Source organism: Salvelinus sp. IW2-2015, linkage group LG35 (assembly GCF_002910315.2).
Source record: "Salvelinus sp. IW2-2015 linkage group LG35, ASM291031v2, whole genome shotgun sequence".
Taxonomy (NCBI): domain Eukaryota; kingdom Metazoa; phylum Chordata; class Actinopteri; order Salmoniformes; family Salmonidae; genus Salvelinus; species Salvelinus sp. IW2-2015.
In genome coordinates, this window is record NC_036874.1 from 16,451,452 (window position 1) to 16,470,525 (window position 19,074).

Genomic DNA, 19,074 nt, shown 5'->3' on the forward strand with positions numbered 1-19,074 from the left:
CGGCATTTCTGTAGGGCGCATGCGTTCTATACTGTCAACTTTCCAGCGCGCGGAATTGTACAGGGGAGGGAATCGTTGTGAATACGTTTTACACTTTATTGTCTTGCCACCTGTTTAAACATTATTTTATCATATAACGTAAACTAACGGCACCATGTGGAACCAAGGTGAGTTTGTCCTTGTAGCAATGTTTTTTATGGCTGTCAACAATAGCTCAAAAGCGCTGCCTAGTTGTTGTAAATAACGTTAGCTTGCTAGCTAGTTACTGTTGCCAGTTACTGTAGCCAGCTCTCTGTTTTGTTGTGCAGTTTGTGTGCCTAGCTAGCTACGGTACCTGAATTGGCTGTATTTCTTCTGTAAACTAAAAGGCACCGAGCTTTTTGTCGTACAGTAACGGGAAACAACAGTAGCAAACGTTAGCTAGGTAACGTTAACTCTAACTAACTAGCTACTGTAGTTAGCTAGTTACTGTAGTGCTTTTGTCAGCTAACGTAAACTCACGTAAACTCGTACATCGCATTGGTCCGTACAATTGCCCTTATTTTCGCCTCAAAAACGTAATACTTCCAGATCAACTGTAATGTCAATACCATTGTAAAGCACAATTTCTCCCCTTTCCAACATTATCAATTACATGACCTAAACGCTGCCCGTTTCTGCATAATTCAAGCAGGCAATGAGCCCACGTCGGGTCGGTCTTTTTAAAAATGGCGGGTGGGGAAGCGAAACTAATGCGTGATAGTGAGAAGGAGAGATGTTGTGTGGGAAAATAGCTTTTTTTCACTCGATCTGTCCAACTTATCACCTCTAAAATGTAAATAAAACACTATAAAGAGTTTATATAATGTGTCGTTACATACCTATTTGAAGGTTTGTGTCGAATTTGAATCGGGTTTTTAGGGCAGTGCTAAAGTGATCTTAGAAGTAAACAGCGGCTTTGAGAATGATGATCGCATGCAATGATGATGCAAAAAATGACTAGGTATCCCCCCATACCTCCGTCACTGTCCATTTCCTGTTTTTAAACGATGAGAGAAGTGCTACACCTGGTGGAGAGAGATTGTAAGACAGAAATAGTTCCTTTATGCGTGCTGTACATTACAACATGACACGTCACGATGTAACGGAGGGTCCGTTTTTTCAACTTTTCTCCAATACTATAGAGCCATTACCATGTCGATCAACGCTTGAATAGAAACCTGGTTCACACCCCCGATTTTGAAGTCAACACAGTCGCTACAGTCCCATTAGTTTTCTTTGTAGCCTCGTTTGAATGTTGCGGTTGTGCACATTTGTACGGAATGGGGTGAGTTTACGTTAGCTAACTTATGTGGCTCGCTAGTTAACGTTGTGTGTAGTCTCCATCTATAAGCTACCTAACGTCGTTAGCTAGTAATGCAAGCTTGTTTACATGGTTTTAGTCAGAGAGTGGATTATTGCTGCAGTTGTCTCATTGTCACAACCGGCAGTGATTGTGCGCAGCATTATGGGACTCCCAATTGGTCCAGCGTCGTCCGGGTTTGGCCGGTGTATGTCGTAATTATAAATTATAATTTGTTCTTAACTGACTTGCCTAGCTAAATAAAAAAAACACTGTCATTTCATGTAGGGGGATCATACGGTGAATCAAACATGGGTGGTGGATACACTCAGTCCCCGGGAGGATTCGCATCACCTGCTGCCTCCCAGGGAGGAGAGAAGAAAGGGGTCTGTATTTGTCACTCACCAACTCCATATATTACACAGTTAGCGAACAGTAGGTGGAAGTCTGTCATCGTTATATTAGTAGCATAACCTATGGGCAACAGTTAAATAATAGCTAAACGGACAGTAAACATCCCCATGCACTATTGTCTGCCATTGTTTGTTTTTTTGTTGTAGGATAAAGTTGGCTCAATGTGAATTATTCAGACTTACTGTGTATGTATGTTTACAGAGACAACGTGCCCAACAGATTGTCCCCTGCACAGTGTCCCAGCTCATGTCTGCTGCCCAAGCGGAGGATGTCTTCAAAGTGGGAGAGGTAGAGGTTGCCCAGGTAACCCAAATTACATGTGTAAATATGAGGATGGTGGTGCGTTGTGATACAGTGACTCATAGACTGATCAGGATTTCAATCTTCCATGTACAAAGGAAATGTGTGATGAGTGCCTTGGTATCCCATGACAGTATTCTCTTTTTGTGTGCTAGGTTACAATTGTGGGCATCATCAGAACCACTGACAAATCCATGACCAACATCCAGTACAAAGTCGATGACATGACAGGGGCCCCTATGGACGTGAAGCAGTGGGTAGATACAGAGGTAATCCTCATCAGGGCAACTGAGACTGCTAAGTACTAGGATCAGCAAGGATATACAGTACAGTCAACACTTGCAGTATAATTTCTAAATGTTAAATTAACAGATATTTTGTGACAACATGCTACACTCAAATGGGAGTTCAACTGCTAATCTGCTCACCTATGGTTCTGTCCTGCTGTCTCTCCTCACTCATAGGATCCCAGTGTGGACAGCACTGTCATCCCCCCAGGCACTTACGTTAAGGTCTCGGGCAATTTGCGCTCCTTCCAGGTGAGGTCATCATTCCCATACAAGTACATACCTTTATCTATAGGTCATATCACAGCCCTGACCACATGGTTTTCAAACAATGGAGAGCTATGTGTAACCTGAGATGTTTTATTTTATATGCATCTAGGGCAGGGAGTTGTCTCTTTGGCATTTTGATTCACAAATGGAAACTACACACATGCCAGTGGCGATTGGTGCCGTTTAAGATTAGGGTGGACGAGTCATATTTTTATGAGGCTGGTCATATTTCTATTACAGAATTTAGGATGACTGTCATTCGTATTCTATTCACCCAGCTCAATGTATCACAATAGGTTTAGGCTATTGCATAATACGCAAATTTGCCCTATACCCATGAGGTTGCTACAACCTAACCTACAAATTAACGTTTATAGTGTAGGTACACAGGTCAAGAGAAATTGGAGTAATCAAGGTGAGACCGTGACACATCAAATACTGCCTTGCACACTCTTGCCTGCATCTAGCTGATCTGGTGTCTAATCATTTGTCCAAACAGTTGCAAAATGTTCTGTTTTGCAACTAAAACAAGTTTCTATTGGACAAATTTGGGTAGGTCATCCCCGTTTAGTTCCGTTTGCTTCCGTTTAAGAAACATTTTCTAACAGACTTGGCGAGTGAATACACAGCTGATCACTCACACACACGGTTCACTTTCATAGCAGCCACATACAACATCATCACTTTGATGACCAGGTGCAACAATCTCCTCAAGCCAAACCTTCATACTATAACTGCTACACAGCCTACATCGTTGTCACCATATTAACTAACGTCATAGTCAACAAAGTAGAACTAGTAAACCCACAATCAATCCCTGTGTACAATCACACAGTACAGTGTACAGCAATCAGTTTAGCATTTACACCGGCAGGCCGATGTGGCGATATATTAATAAAACAGAAAGCTCACCTTGACTTGGAAGAGTTGCAGTGTTGGATAGCCTTAGCCACCTAGCCAACATAAATTGCATTTCTCTCTGTCAGGTTCTTGTGTAGACTAAATCGTCTGCATTAGGTAAGTAAGTCAAAGGTAAACTAAGAATTCAAAAATACATCGAAATAGCCAGTGTACAAAACATTATGAACACCTGCTCTTTCGACGATGTAGACTGACCAGGTGAATCCAGGTGAAAGCTATGATCCCTTATTGACCCAATTTGGGTGGAGTCTCCTCTCTAAACATTACATCTTTATTACTAGGCAGGAAGTTAAGTGATGCGGGCAACAAACTGTTCCTTCTCCCTTAATGTGACCTGACCTCAGCCCCACATTCCTCACAAAACCACATCTCTCCATCAGTGCCTGTCAACATGTGATTGCCTTTCCTTTACTCAGTACATTCCACGCTTAATTGCCTCCACCATATACACTCCTACAGATAACCATTAACTTCTATTGTAGAAAACAGGCAATGGCACTCAATATTTCAATAGGATAGATACCTGATATTTAACAATATTTAAAGTTTAGGAGTCAGAACCCATCAAAGGGTAGGCGACAGGTTAAATAAGGAGTTATGAGACAATTTAGATATGGATTGTGTATGTGTGCCATTCAGAGGGTGAATGGGCAAGACAAAATATTTAAGTGCCTTTTGAACGGGGTATGGTCGTAGGTGCCAGAAGCACCGCTTTGTGTCAAGAACTGAATTGAGGTTGTTCTGAGGTCAAAAGTGGTCCTGCAACTCAATATTAGGAAGGTGTTCTTAATGTTTTGTACACTCAGGGTGGGTTGCACCTACATGGTTTAAATGAATCTAGGATTAGAGTAATCTAGGTTTTGTAAATATAATTAATCAGAGATGTTGCGCCACTTAATTTTTAATATGGATAAGTAACTATGATTAACGGTTTTAAACTATGATTAGTGACATGTTACACCAATATGAGGTATTTCGAGTTGAAGCGAAGTAGCTAGCCTACTTGACAAATAAGGCCACAAAGTTGCTGTTCCTTGATATTATTATAATAATAATAATAACAATGTAAAGTTAGAACTACTGCAACTCCATCGTGAAAGGTTCTCATTGGTTGGCTGATTTGAAATAAAATCTGTTATTTGCCAGTACTAGACAGAACTAATTCGCTAGCTAGTTTATAAACCAAGTTAGCTAGCACACAATATTATTTATTATTGTCATTACTTAACGTTATTTAGCCATTTTATTATTTGTCCGCTAGCCACCTGATCATGACACGTCAAAGAAGTTCAAATTTCTCCGCTTATGGGGGGGGAAAACGTAGAAATTTAGTAACGTACTGGAGGATAAAAAGACAGACAAGCACGACTGTTAAAAAGAAGGAAGACACCTGGGCCATTTTATGCGACAAATGTAATGGATCGACGCAGATTGAAGAGAAGAGGGACCCAAATTGGATGAAAGCGTGCAGGGAAAAAATGAAAAGCCAAAAAGGATGCGGCAGAGGAGAGGCGGGGGCTATTTCAGACCGGAGCCGGAGGGGGGCCTCAGTCCAAGGGAATTGATCCTATCACCCAGAAGATATGCAAGATGATTCCCCAGCAGTTTGCCCTTCTCCATAACCCCTATGATCACGACGGACAACTTGATCCACCAATATTTAGTAAGCATAAATAACTGGTAAATATCAATGCTTGTAATGCACGTTAAAACTTTAATGCTACTTCACTACAATGTTACCGTTATCAGGCCCATTACAGCATGTTGCATAACATCATCATTCGTACCAAGGCTGGGCATATCGTAAGCCCCAATTCAATTGTTGTACAAAATGGGCATGTAAATAGCCAACTAATAATGAGTTAATTATCATAAAACTCAACAGGATTCAACCGGTCTCTAATTATTCACTGAGGAACTAGTTTTGGTCTCTCCACATTAGATATGCTGCCATTTTATCAGTTAAACCACCTCAAGTGGCAGTTTAGAATGAATCTCCAATCTAAGTTTAAATATATATTTTAAATTTATTGAACAACAGGCTTAAAATGTATCTAAGTTAAGTGAAAACTCAATTTAAGATTAGAGGAATGATTTAATTTAACTAGGATTAATTTTAAACTAGATTTAACATTTGGTGCAAGAAGATTGATAGATAAACCTTGATTTAACCCAGTTTAAGAGTTAGTCCATTTTTGAAGAATTGAATTTGTTCAAAATGTTCAACTATTTTCTTTCTCAATCTTTCACACTTTATGCACTGCAGTGCTAGCTAGCTGTAGCATATGCTTTTCAGTACTATATTAATTCTCTGCTCCTATGTTTGAATGGACAACATGTCAGTTTAAGCTGCAAGAGCTCTGATAGGTTGGAGGATGTCTTCCGGAGTCTTCAAAATTACTTTGTAAGCCTATGGAAAGGTGTGAGAACCATGACCCTTCTAGGTTTTGTATTCAAGTCAATGTACCCAGAGGAGGACAGAAAATATATGTCCTCCAGCTATACCCTGGTGCTACCCTGGCGGGTGCTGTTGAGGCTACTATAGCCCTTCATTGCAAAACAGTGTGTTTTAATCAGTTATTTGTTGCCGTGGATATATTTAGAATAGTTTTATCTAAAATTGCAAACTTTTTTTCACTTTAAAAAAAATGAAATCTGCTGAGTGGAATGGTCCCCCCTTCTCTGAGGAGCCTCCACTAATCCGTGCAAATGCATTCATATCGCCTGCAAGTGTGCATTGCACATTCAGTCCTGTCTCTGTCTCTCTCTCTCTCTCTCTCTCTCTCTCTCTCTCTCTCTCTCTCTCTCTCTCTCTGTCTCTGTCTCTGTCTCTCTCTCTGTCTCTCTCTCTGTGTGTGTGTGTGTGTGTGTGTGTGTCTGATGTACTGTTTGTGTGTAACTTCCTGTCTTCAATAGAACCACAGGTCCGTGGTGGCGTTCAACGTCCGGCCCCTTCAGGACATGAACGAGATCACCTCCCACATGCTGGAGGTGGTGCAGGCACACATGTTGCTCAGCAAACCACAGACTATTATGGTGAGAACTTTCTTCACGCATGACAAAGAGCACCAGGGCCTAAAAAAACAACCGCCACCTGCCAAATGTGGGTAGATTTTGGCTAAGATGCCTATTTCACAAGCCACGTTGGCAGTTGGTCAGGGCTCCCACTTTGAGCGTTTCACTCGCATTTGTTAATAAAAAGTCAAGTATGATCACATTTATAGCAAAATAAATGAAGCAGTAGCTGTTTTCTAAGTATTTCTGCCATTTTGTTTCATAGCTGGTAAATTAAGCGCACAAAGTTAAAGAACCTGTACGTCCATGAAGAGCTAAGTGAAAAATTGTTTATTGGTAGCGCTGTGAACAGGCATAAAAATGTGTCTAATTTACTTGAATCTGAAGTTTATTTATGTGAGACTTTGTCCTTGAGTTTCTTGGCAATTTACTTTGTTTTGTTTTCAAGCTAGTTTGTTTTTCAATGTTTGAGTTTCAACTAGTAGGGCAGAGTGGACAATTCGGCTATTAGTCAGACTCTGAATCTCAAACACATGACTCTTGCATAGCTTTACCACAGTAACCTCCCGCCCGTGAAGGGGCAGGTGAACATCTGTGATATTTTGGTTAACACTCAGGTCACAAAAAATATGAAATTAAACAATATACCACATTACTTCTTACTAGTAATACATTTATTGTTTTAGCAACATTACAAAGCATGCTCATCTTTTTTTTGTGTTTTGTTGATGTAATTATAGGAGGGGGATATTTTGTCTGGTAAAATGTTTTGTGTGGTAGACCAAAAAGTACATTTTAGGCCCTGAAAAGCACCACTATGCCTGAATATCTGACTATTTTCCACCTGTCCACTCTGTGACTACTGTCATGCGAGTTGGCCTTGGCCCAACTGCCACATATTTAAATTGAGATGAATGAATCATTAAACTTAGCTTTGAATAAGGCCGTTCAAGCTCAGTAACGCCACAATCAAAACAAGTTTTGTTTCGAGTCTCTTCCTGTGTGTCACCACTCACACACAGTTTTTGTTCCCTTTTAGATGGGCGGAGGAGGGGGAATGAACACTAGCATGGTGCCCATGTTACGGCCGGGAATGGGTGGCAACATGGGAGGTGGATACTCGGGTGCTAACGACATGTCCACTAACGGCCTGAGCCCAAGCCAAAACCAGGTGAGTCTGTAATGGACTAAAGAAAAGTGCTGGAAACTTTAAATAGTTGGTAGGATAAACAATAGGTAGCCTAAACTCACCTACCATATCAATTAGAAAGTAAACCAGCATACCTTACCTGTTACCAGGTGAATGGAGAAAAAAAGTGTACTTTTAATTTAAAAATCCAGCACTAGATGATAGGAACATTTATTGGGTCTCATCAGTTTTTCTATTTATTAAAAATGCCTTACCAAACATACCATACTGCCATCTGTAGAACTGACAGAACAATTGGGAAGTCTTCAAGTTGTTCTAAATATGATTGGTACAATATTCTATATGAATGTGTGTTATTCTCATGTCTTCTCATAAGGTGCTGAGCTTGATAAGGAGCTGTCCAGACGCACAGGGTATAAGCACACAGGACTTGAAGCAGAGTCTCAGCGGCATGAGCTTGGCTGTCATCAAGTAAGACATTCCCTTCCCTCCGTCCTCAAATCAGGCTCTGAAGTTCTTGATATGCTTGAATGTGTCCTGTTTGACCACAACAGTGGTCGTGTTCTGCAGGGCACAACGTTGGCCAGCATTCAGATACAAATATTTTATAGAACAAATATGCTTTTCTGGGATGAAGAATAAGTAATATCAGCTCTATTCATTGCATTTCTATCTGCAATGTTCAACATTTGCCTACTGAACGTGGCCCAGTGCACTCTCATGTGCAAGGCATAACAGAGTAGACTGCATAATTAAGCATGCTGCATTGGCACCAGTCTTACTGTCCTTTGTCTAATCATAGGCAAGCAGTGGAGTTCCTCAGCAACGAAGGACACATCTTCTCCACCATCGACGAGGACCACTTCAAGTCTACGGACAATGATGAATAAAGCATCTCTCCATTCCCTGTTAGCACTAAGAACATGATCATAGTCTTGGGATCATTCTCAACACACTGCGCTATGAGCGGACGATTGTGTATATAAGGATAACGCCCAAAATCCTCTTAGAGTTTTAAGATCTCTGAAAATAGAACCTGTAGTCATTATTGGAACCATGATTCATACTGAGTAACATCATGGGATGTCTATATAATCCTGAGGGTTTCTGTGAAATTAGGCCTTCTTGGTTTGACTGACACATCCTGTTTCAACTTCCGTTTCGTTAATTATATTACAGTATGAGAGGGTGCATCACAGGCTAATGGTTTTTCTCACAGTGAATGCAATCTGTGACTGACCAGTTCCTGAATCATTGGTATTGGTAGTTGTCATTTAAAAATGGTGAACAGAATGCAAAACAGAATGCCATTCCTATTCAGAATTTTTTATGTCTCTGTTTTGTTTTTGTCTCTATTAAACATATTTTCAGAAAAATGTTCTCCAGATATTTGTTCCCCAGATATTAATATTACTTTATATAGTCAATTGGGAAGTATCTCTTACAATGTGTATCCTTAGAATTCAGAAATATAAGATCATACAGTATTGATAACCAAAGCAATGATACATATGCACCAGTAAAGCTTTGTATTGCGAATGAAGATCCCCACTGTTATCACTCTGGCTTTCTGATATGGACCTCCAGTTTTAAAATGAGGGGGGAAATTTAGTTACAAAATACACTGCTAAATTATGAAATGTAACCGGACCTTAAACACCAATGGGCTATTATAAGCATTTGGGACAATCGGTTGGCAAGTGTTGCTTGTGATTGCAGCAACGTAGAGAAAATGAAAACCAAGTAACAAAATCTGGGTACAATAAGACATGTATCCTGTTTTTGCATAGTCCCATCCCATAGTCCCCAAGTATTTACATTTACAGTGGCTGGCTATCAGTCTGCATAGTTCTGACATTCAGTTGTCTTGCACCCCATAGTCTAGTCTATTTTATGCGATGAGACTTGGTTACTTGAATAGTTAGCCTTTTAATAGTAGTTCATGTGGCTGGTTCAGTAAAGTAAAAAACTGTCCTGTGCTGTTTTCAACATGTCGTCCACTTGCTCATAATCATGGTCGCTGCCCTCATCTGCTTGCACTTCATATTTCGGCACTGTTGAAAGACAAGTTAATTTTAGGCTTACCGTATAATCTAGGTTTTGTGTGAAGTGGTCACCCAGTGCAAAAACATTTATCTTAACAAAGAATAAAACTACAGATAACAGTAAAATGTTTTATAAAAAGCTACACCAAATGCAGAACGATGAATGGGATACTTTTTGGTGTTGACTTTTACTTCCCTGATGTCATAGCTCACAAGTAATTTCCAATGTAGGACATACTGTACCTTTATTGTTGGGCTTGTGACTTATAGACGTGACATAAGTGTTTGGCTGAGCCTTTCCTGACTTGACACCGGTCATAGGCTTTCTTGGATTCAGCGGAGGGGCATCCGTGATAGCCTTCATGACAACAGGAAAATGAAACTACCGTTATATTAGGAGTGTACATGCTATGTTGAAAAAACAGGAACCACATACTTGCATGGGGCGAGGTGTCTGCATAATCAAATAACATTTTCACATGATAACTGATGAGACTACAGTAACATATGTGGAGTGTGTTGTGTGTAAATGTTTTATAAGACATTGAACAACCCAAGACCCTATTATATGAGGCAGCATTCTAGTCCTAGTCAAATCAAGTCACAACTTATTCCACTTATTTAAAGTGTATTTCACAATATCTCAACACACAAACACACGTTTCCCCAGGTTCTGTGTTGTTGTGGGTTTGTATGTGTGTGTATTTCAGGAAATAGCTTCCTGGATTCTAAGCAGCTGATTAGTCGACCCCATCGCAGATTGGAGCTCTGACCCCTCCCTCTTGTCAGGGGATACAGCTGTCTCTGCATTTACCAACTCCTTCTCCAGCTTGATCAAATCCAGTGTTCCTTTGTTAGAAGAGAGCTTTTGATGTTCTGTGTTGATTGTTGTGGCAGTCAGTAAAAGTTTTGTGGATATTATTTTGTAGCCGCTCCTTCCAAGGTATGTATGCCAATAGGATTTAGTGTTTTTGATTATTGAAATTGTTCACTAAGTATTAGTAATAGTAATTGTTCCTGGGGGGAGGGGAACGCACATTGGGAGTGTTTAGGCAAAAGACCTGCGGGCATACATAACCTGTAGTATTGAATATGTCTATGCACACTAGGTAAGACCTGGGCGGACCACCCCCTGTATTTTGGTTAGCGCGCCAGGTGGTGCTAAAGGTTAGGTAAGTAGTGGTAAGGTAGGAGAGTGGACTAACTTTTACTTTCTTTGCTTTGGTTCCATCCAGCCCCTTTTCCCCACCTTACCGTGTGTAGGAGTAATACATATTTTGTAAACTGTATTTTTCTCTGCTTCTGTCATCCTTCCCCGCACCTACGATCACATCATTTTTTCACTCCACGGGGAAAAGAGATGTAGTGGGGTGTTGCGTTCCCTCCAAGAGGCGTACGTAACACCACTTTACAGATACTTAAAAAAAAAAAAGTTGAAACAGCAGACAGAGACAGTACAGTGACAAAAAAACGAGACAATTTCACAGCTAAGACAAGGAATGTGGGGGCTCCAAGGCAGAGTACAAGGGCAATACATGGGATGCAAGACAGTAGGCAGGACATGTAGGACAGTAAACGAGTCCAGCAAGACAGGAGTGACAACAGGAGATGAGCAGCGCTATATCCTGCCTAGAAAGTACATAAGGTCTGAAAGGAAGAGCTTACCGGAGGCAGAGGAGCAGGGGGCCTGTGAGTCTTTTTGCTATCAAGACTTAGACCACTCAACAGGGAAAGGGTGCCACTTTTGGGTGGATGGCAGGGGGTGTCTGGTTGTGAGGGTGAAGGGGTTGCCTTTGAAGACTTTGAGCCTGACGATGGCTTTGATCTTGACGATGGCTTTGGTGGACGTGGTGGTGGGGGTTCATCTGATGCGGTGAGCTTTCGAAATTCGCAATAGAATGAGTCCGTCACCTCTGTAACTGTCTCCAGGTGATATTCTTGGGCCAAAGGCAAGGGGTCATTAGTTAAGGACAAAGACATGTTAAGCCAGTGAGTGGGTATCTCAAAGCACCTCTCTGGCTTTCCTGGAAGGCTGGCCTGTATCATGGGCTGTATAGTTGTAGCCTCCAGCCTCAGGGATGAGAACCCCACCAGAGGATCTGTCTCCAGCTCTGCGTCACGGCTCGCCACCTTAACGTCCAACGGCAGGGCAAAGGCCTTGCCCAAGTCCTTCAGGCTGTACTTCTTGTTGTCCGTGAGCTTCTCCACAAAGTGGCTCTGCATGTACAGGGGCAAGTGGACCACCTCGCTCTCCTCCTCTTCATCCTCCTCGTCATCGCCCACTTCTTGGAGACGTCTACATACAAGGACATCCATGGTCTGGTTATTCTTCTCCTGGCTGGTTCTTCCACCAGGCAGCTTCACCTTCTCGCAGCGCAGCACCTCCAGCTGCTCGCCCACACTGAGCGCCAGAAACCCCTCCTCGTCCAGCTCCTCACTGTGCTGCGTCACCCTGACCTTGAGAAACAGTGCCCGAGTCGAGGCGGCGTACAGCTCGTACACTGACTCAAACTCCCGCGGCCTCCGTCGCAGGCGTCCCCCGTAGCGCTGCGACACTAGGAAGTACTGGCGGGCATTGCGCCCCTTGATACCCGAAGCCAGAACCATGGCTGAGGAACCACGCTTGTGAAGGACTAGAGGATGGCCCTTGTGTAGTTCAGCCAGCCAGGTACAGCGGAACAAAGGCTGGCCCTCATGGTGCTCCAGTATTTCAGCCATGGTGGGGAAGGCCTCGTCTGGCTGGGCAAATACCTCGGGCAGAGTGAGCGGGGTCACAAATGTCAAGTCTTGGGATTGCGTCGTCACGTCAACTACATCCACCTCCAAGCTGGAGGGGAACTTGACTATGTTCTTCCTCACTGTGAGAAAATTTGAGAAATTATGTTGAAGGGTGTAGACCCACACAGTAAAGTACTAAACTTGATGCTGAGCAGAACACAAAAACTAAGCTTTATGTTCAAAATGTGCAATGATTTGTGAAAAAGAAATGCAGGCTACAGCTTGCCAATAGCTTTAATGACGTGCTCCTCAGCCAACACTTCTCTCACTTCTAGATTATAACATGATCAGTGTTTTTTCATTGGATAAGGAAGTATGCCGTTTGTTGACTCAGAACCAGGTTCTACTCACAGTGCATGATGGCCTGGACCTGGTATATGGGGCTGAAGACTAGCGATCCCCTATGCTTGGTATTCTTGCTGAAGTGAAAGCGCCGGATACAGAGGTGGGGCGAGGATATGATCTCCTGGAGGGTGTAGGTCTGGTCACTCTCACACTCATAGAACTCCCCACGGCAGGAGAAGGGGACTAGCACTTCAGCCAACGCCCCCTGCTGGCCTCTGAGTTGACAGCGGACGCAGCTCTCCTCACCCCCGTCTTGCTGCTCGATGTACAGCATGGTCACGGCCACCCCGGCGCCGAGGGTGAAATTCTCAAAAGTCAGCTCACATTGGCTGGTGAAGGTGAAGGGAAAGCAGGTGTCCAGGCCTACAGGCCTCAGGCTCACCATCTCCTCCACTGTGCTGTATGGCATCTCCTCTGGAACCAGCTTGAACAGATCTGAGAGGGAGAGTCCGCAATGAGCCCATGAATAACACAGCATTGATCAAGGGACTTTATTAGAATTGATTAAACATATTACCATGGTTAGTAAAGACTTGGGGGGCTCACTTACATAGAATTACTAAAACTGCCATTCTTGGTAGAGTCAATCATCTTTGCTAGGTGGACCAGAGGTTTTTCTATTTCTAGCCCTGGCTAAGCGCATTTGTTGAAAGCCTCACCTGCATGGTTGAGGGGCAGCTGAAACTTCTCATTGTTGCTGATGTCCTCACAGCTGACAGACAGGAGCTCGATGTCGATGACCTTCACCAGGTCCCCCGTGGATAGGCACACCTCGTTTCCCGACAGCTCATAAACAGACCCTATAAAGCATCAACACACCACAATTTCAGTTCTGATGACAATGCATATTTGCAGCAACATGCACGTACAGAACTTGTTGATTATATATTTTTTTATCAGAGGTGATAACTCAATAATACTGTCCCATTACAATGCATGCCTGAACTGATGGAAGTAGATCTTAATATATACAGTACACAGTATTAACTTCTCTGTTCTAGGAACCACTCATGAGACTTTGTACACTCATTTTTTCCCCCGTTTCCTTATTTGTCTGCTGCAACATTTCAAGGTAGTCTATTGACTGACCGTCCATCCATATAACCAAGCATATGATCTATTAATCTTTGAACATGTGATATTACATACACTCCTCTATGTATTTATTTAGACTGAAGCAAAATGTTTCATGAGGCGACAGTACAGTGTCACCTTTTGTTTGAGGGTATTTTCATACATATCTGTTTAACTGTTTAGAAAGGAAAGCACTTTATATATCTAGTCCTCCCATTTGAAGGTGTCATACAGTATTTAGACATTCACTTATGAGTATTGAAGTACTCAAAAATGCGGTATTTTAATCCCGTATTCCTAGCACGCAATGACTACATCAAGCTTGTGACTCTACAAACTTGCTGGATGCATTTGCCGTTTCTTTTCGTTGTGTTTCAGAGGATGTTGTGCCCAATAGAAGTCAAATGAAAGTTTTATGGTCACCTACACAGTTTTTCAGATGTTATTGCAGGTGCAGTGAAACAGTGCAGCAATACAATAACAATACGCACATAATCCGAAAGTAAAATTAAATGACAAGGAATTAAGACATCAGAACAATTTTCAGAGTCCGGAATATAAATACATACACTACCGTTCAAAAGTTTGGGGTCACTTAGAAATGTCCTTGTTTTTGAAAGAAAAGCAAAAAAAATGTGTCCATTAAAATAGCATCAAATTAATCAGAAATACAGTGTAGACATTGGTAATGTTGTAAATGACATTTGTGGCTGGAAACAGCAGATTTTTTATGGAATATCTTCATAGGCGTACAGAGGCCCATTACCAGCAACCATCACGCCTGTGTTCCAATGGCACGTTGTGTCAGCTAATCCAAGTTGATCATTTTAAAAGGCTAATTGATCATTAGAAAATCCTCTTGCAATTATGTTTGCACATCTGAAAACTGTTGTGCTGATTAAAGAAGCAATAAATGGCCTTCTTTAGACTAGTTTAGTATCTGGAGCATCAGCATTTGTGTGTTCGATTACAGGCTCAAAATGGCTAGAAACAAATGACTTTCTTCTGAAACTCGTCAGTCTATTCTTTTTCTGAGAAATGAAGGCTATTCTATGCGAGAAATTGCCAAGAAACTGAAGATCGCGTACAACACTGTGTACTACTCCCTTGACAGAACAGCGCAAACGGGCTCTAACCAGAATAGAAAGAGGAGTGGGAGGCCCCGGTGCACAACTGAGAAGGACAAGTACATCAGAGTGTCTAGTTTGAGAAACAGATGCCTCACAAGTCCTCAACTGGCAGCTTCATTAAATAGTACCCGCAAAACACCAGTCTCAACATCAACAGTGAAGAGGTGACTCCGGGATGCTGGCCTTCTAGGCAGAGTTGCAAAGAAAAAGCCATATCTCAGACTGGCCAATAAAAAGAAAAGATTAAAATGGGAAAAAGAACACAGACACTGGACAGAGGAACTCTGCCTAGAAGGCCAGCATCCCGGAGTCACCTCTTCACTGTTCTATTTAACAGTTCTTAACGGTTCTATTTAATGAAGCTGCCAGCTGAGGACTTGTGAGGCATCTGTTTCTTCTTTTTCTTCTTTAATCAGCACAACAGTTTTCAGCTGTGCTAACATAATAATGTCAGACCTGCCCTCACAGCATGGCTCGTCAGTTTTGTGACGTAAACAACACTCTGGCAGGAGCTGAAGGGAGGTGTGGCTCAAGGAACTCCTTTGGGTCCTCTCATCTTCCTTGCAGTCATAAACGGTGCAGTCTGGGATGTTGACGGTAGGTGGAAGTACATTGATGATTTCAGTCTGGCCCACACATGCACAATGGGAAAACTCTGCACACCAAAGCAGGCCCTGGACAACTTTGACTCATGGGTTCAGGCAAGCAAAATGTTACTGAACTCTGCCAAGTGCAAGGTCCTATCAGTGACCCTCACTAGAAATCCACCTGTCCCATGCCCTCTCCAGTTCGAGGGGCAGGGCTGCATTGGAGCTCAAAGTATCTAATAGTGTGAAGGTTCTAGGGTTATCGGTACAGATGGATTCACAATGGGGTAAGCAGGTTGTTACAGTTTTATTCAAACACTTTTGTGCAATTTTCACAAGTATGTGGTACATTTTCACAACACTTAGTACAAAACTCAAAACAGTGTGGCAGACGGCAGGGAGAGGTGAGGGGAGTGGTTATTGAGGGGAGATATAGTGCAGCCTGCTGGCTCCACCCCCAAGCCTTATATGGACTTCCTGCCCCAACGAGGCAAGGCTGTCGTTCCTTAAGCCAGGGAGTGCTTGGGGATAAAGGAGGAAGCAGCCTGCACGATTGGAGAGAGAATTGTGTATTATGAAGAGTGGGAGAAGAGAATACCCCTTTTGTGTACACGAATTGGCTGAGGACCCGAGTTTTTGGATTCCCCTGGAGGACGGAACAGACAACGAGAATGGCTTGTGAACTGGGAAGTAATTTGTGAATTCCCCCTTCTTTCTCTGTGCACAAAAATCCCTAATAAACTCCCCTTTGCATTCTAGTTGTGCTACTGGTGCATGTTGTGTTATTGAACTTGAAACCCCACACCCATGAGCCTGCTACAACATATTATCAAAAAGGCAGTTTCAAAACTCAAAGCACATTTCCAAATGACTGAGTAAAACACAATCATAGTCACTTTTTTCACTAAAATTCAATCAGTGTTTCATCTAGAAATACATGTTTTGCATTGCAACATGTTCATATTAAGAATTTTCCTTTCGCAATGCTCACATTACTTTTAATATGATAGTCTTATTTGGTAATATACCTTTCACTATTACTTAATCCAACTGCTCTTATTCGATAATCACAACCTTTTTGTAAACCTATACACTTTAAACTGGTTTGTCTACCATATACATATTTGGAGAACTACAGAATTCCAATGTATGTTTGTAAAATATAAACGTATAAAGTAGGATATACACTGAGTGTACAAAACATTAAGGACACCTGCTCTTTCCATGATCTTGACTGACCAGGTGAAGCCAAGTGAAAGCTATGATCCCTTATTGAATGTCACTTGTTAAATCCACTTCGGTGTAGGGGAGGAGAGAGGTTAAAGAAGGATTTTTAAGCCTTGAGACAATTGAGACATGGATTGTGTATGTGTGCCGTTCAGAGGGTGAATCGGCAAGACAAAATATTGAAATGTCTTTAAACAGGGTATGGTAGTAGGTGCCAGGCACACCGGTTTGTGTCAAGAACTGCAATGCCGCTGGGTTTTTCACGCTCAACAGTTTCCCATGTGTATCAAGAATGGTCCGAGGACAGACGCTACATGCTTCAGCACTGGGTGGTACTGTTCTGTGAGCTTGTGTGGCCTACCATTTCGCAGCTGAGCCGATGTTGCTCCTACTCGTTTACACTTCACAATGACAGCATTTACAGTTGACCAGGGCAGAAATTTGACAAACTGACTTGTTGGAAAGGTAGCATCCTATGATGGTGTCATGGAGCTCTTCAGTAAGGCCATTCTACTGCTAATGTTTGCCTTTGGCGATTGCATGGCTGTGTGCTCAATTTTATACACCTGTAAGCAACGGATGTGACTGAAATAGCCGAATCCACTAATTTTAATTGGTGTCCACATACTTTTGTATATATAGTGTATCTTGCATTTTTTGCTATTGGATCAACTGGTTGTTGAAACAACTAAATTTAGAATGTGTCATTATGTTGTATTTTGGTGATTAAACCAATGTTTTCATGATATTTCACAGTAAACTTATATTTTGGATGAGTGGTTGTGTGGTGAAAGATGTGTCCAAACAAAATGAATGCACAATGAAAGGTTTTGAATGTAAGACTGGCTGTTACAAGTGTTACCAGTTTGGAGTTTTGTACTAAGAGTTAAAAGATTCACCACATACTTGTGAAAATAGCAACAAAGCGACTGAAAAAAACGGTGAAACTCAATGTTTTATTTTAGGAAAGTTGAGAGATAATGTTTGTAAGAAGGCAATTGTAGGCCAAAATGTATTCTTTTAACTTTGCTGAAATAAAACAGAATTTTTAATGGTGAGCTTTTCTTTCTATGAGGATCACATTTTTTGGTTGTACCTCAACTCACGTTGGTTAAGCGCTCGCCACTTATTTTCACATCAGTCTAGATGTATGTCAGGCTTGGATTCGCAATACCAAAACGATTCATTCATGATTATCCATGATCATGGTAGCATCCACATTAATATAGAAGTGTTCAATAACATATGGTACTCTTATTTACAATAAAAGTGACTCCAAAATGACACAATACATCATTTACTATTAATTTCTACTGGGCACAACATCATCTGAAACACAACCAAAGAAAACTGCAAATGCATGCTTGGACTATTTAATCAAATACTACACCTTTGACTACTTTAATACACATATCTATTTTACCATTTAGAAATTACAGTATCTAGTCCCCCCATTTGAGGGTGTCATTTATTTGGACAAATGTAATTATATGTATATGAAAATACCCTAAGTTGTAAATACGACATTCTGTACTGTTGCCTAATTATGAGACTTTTGTTCTACTTCTGTTTGTGTATGTCAGAATTGAGTATTAAAAAACTGCCACTGACTGTTAATCAGTAAGCTTGTCTGTCTCATTTCAGGCAATGTAAAAATGGTTTTCCCACACATGGAGTTTATGAAAGAAAGTATGAAAAAGTCCTACCTTGAAAGTATACACCAGAGCAAACCTGTAGAATCCGTGGCAGACAAGTTTGATCCAAGGATGCAATTAATTCTTGCAGGGACATAACTACTTCAGTGCCTGCCATCACTGCAGTGCAGAACCCGATGTTGTGCTGTCTAGGCTCAACTGTGGTTCCCAAGAGAGGTGCCACTGATCTAACAGTTGAAAGCAACGATTGTATGAGGAAGTAGGCAACCAGATATTTTCAAGTACAGTTAACCTCTGCCCTGTGACACTAGCTTGTGTTGCCAATAAAGAAATGTGAACCTGGCTTTTACTTCTTTATTGTTTGCTTATTTTATGCAGCCATAAACATTTTATTATTTGCCTACAATCAAAAAAGAAAGCTTACAACTCACCATGTTTCCTATGGAAAATCTATGGTTCCTAGCAGTACAGTATTGCATTGTGGATTTTTTGTTATTCTATTCATGTTCTTCTCTGTACGTGAATATATTTTTTATAGATTTCTCATTATCAGCT

At 41.5% G+C, this 19,074-nt stretch overlaps 2 protein-coding genes across 2 annotated transcripts; one reads left to right on the plus strand and one right to left on the minus strand.

Annotated features, from left to right (window-relative positions):
* rpa2 (replication protein A2) lies at window positions 1-9,221 on the plus strand. Its single transcript, XM_023979992.2, has 9 exons — window positions 1-167; window positions 1,610-1,707; window positions 1,937-2,038; window positions 2,191-2,304; window positions 2,500-2,574; window positions 6,430-6,549; window positions 7,568-7,699; window positions 8,055-8,149; window positions 8,481-9,221. Exons 1-9 carry the CDS (start codon window positions 155-157, stop codon window positions 8,566-8,568), a joined length of 837 nt encoding a protein of 278 aa, XP_023835760.1. The 5' UTR covers window positions 1-154; the 3' UTR covers window positions 8,569-9,221.
* A 370-nt stretch (window positions 9,222-9,591) lies between these two features.
* On the minus strand, window positions 9,592-18,810 carry LOC111958740 (protein THEMIS2-like). Its single transcript, XM_023979990.2, has 6 exons — window positions 18,571-18,810; window positions 13,506-13,646; window positions 12,853-13,281; window positions 11,389-12,581; window positions 9,967-10,081; window positions 9,592-9,732 (listed from the first exon to the last, which is right to left on the minus strand). The coding sequence occupies exons 1-6, from the start codon at window positions 18,674-18,676 to the stop codon at window positions 9,632-9,634; spliced, it is 2,085 nt and encodes a 694-aa protein (XP_023835758.1). The 5' UTR covers window positions 18,677-18,810; the 3' UTR covers window positions 9,592-9,631.
* Window positions 18,811-19,074: the final 264 nt, after the last annotated feature.

Coding starts and splice junctions, on each gene's coding strand:
- rpa2 (XM_023979992.2), top strand. Junction 2,039..2,190: donor GAGAGGTAGAGGTTGCCCAG/GTAACCCAAATT, acceptor TTTGTGTGCTAG/GTTACAATTGTGGGCATCAT. Junction 6,550..7,567: donor GCAAACCACAGACTATTATG/GTGAGAACTTTC, acceptor GTTCCCTTTTAG/ATGGGCGGAGGAGGGGGAAT.
- LOC111958740 (XM_023979990.2), bottom strand. CDS start 18,676: ATGGCAGGCACTGAAGTAGTTATGTCCCTGCAAGAATTAATTGCATCC. Junction 13,647..18,570: donor CTCTGGTGTATACTTTCAAG/GTAGGACTTTTT, acceptor GATGCTTTATAG/GGTCTGTTTATGAGCTGTCG. Junction 13,282..13,505: donor GCTGCCCCTCAACCATGCAG/GTGAGGCTTTCA, acceptor TCTCCCTCTCAG/ATCTGTTCAAGCTGGTTCCA.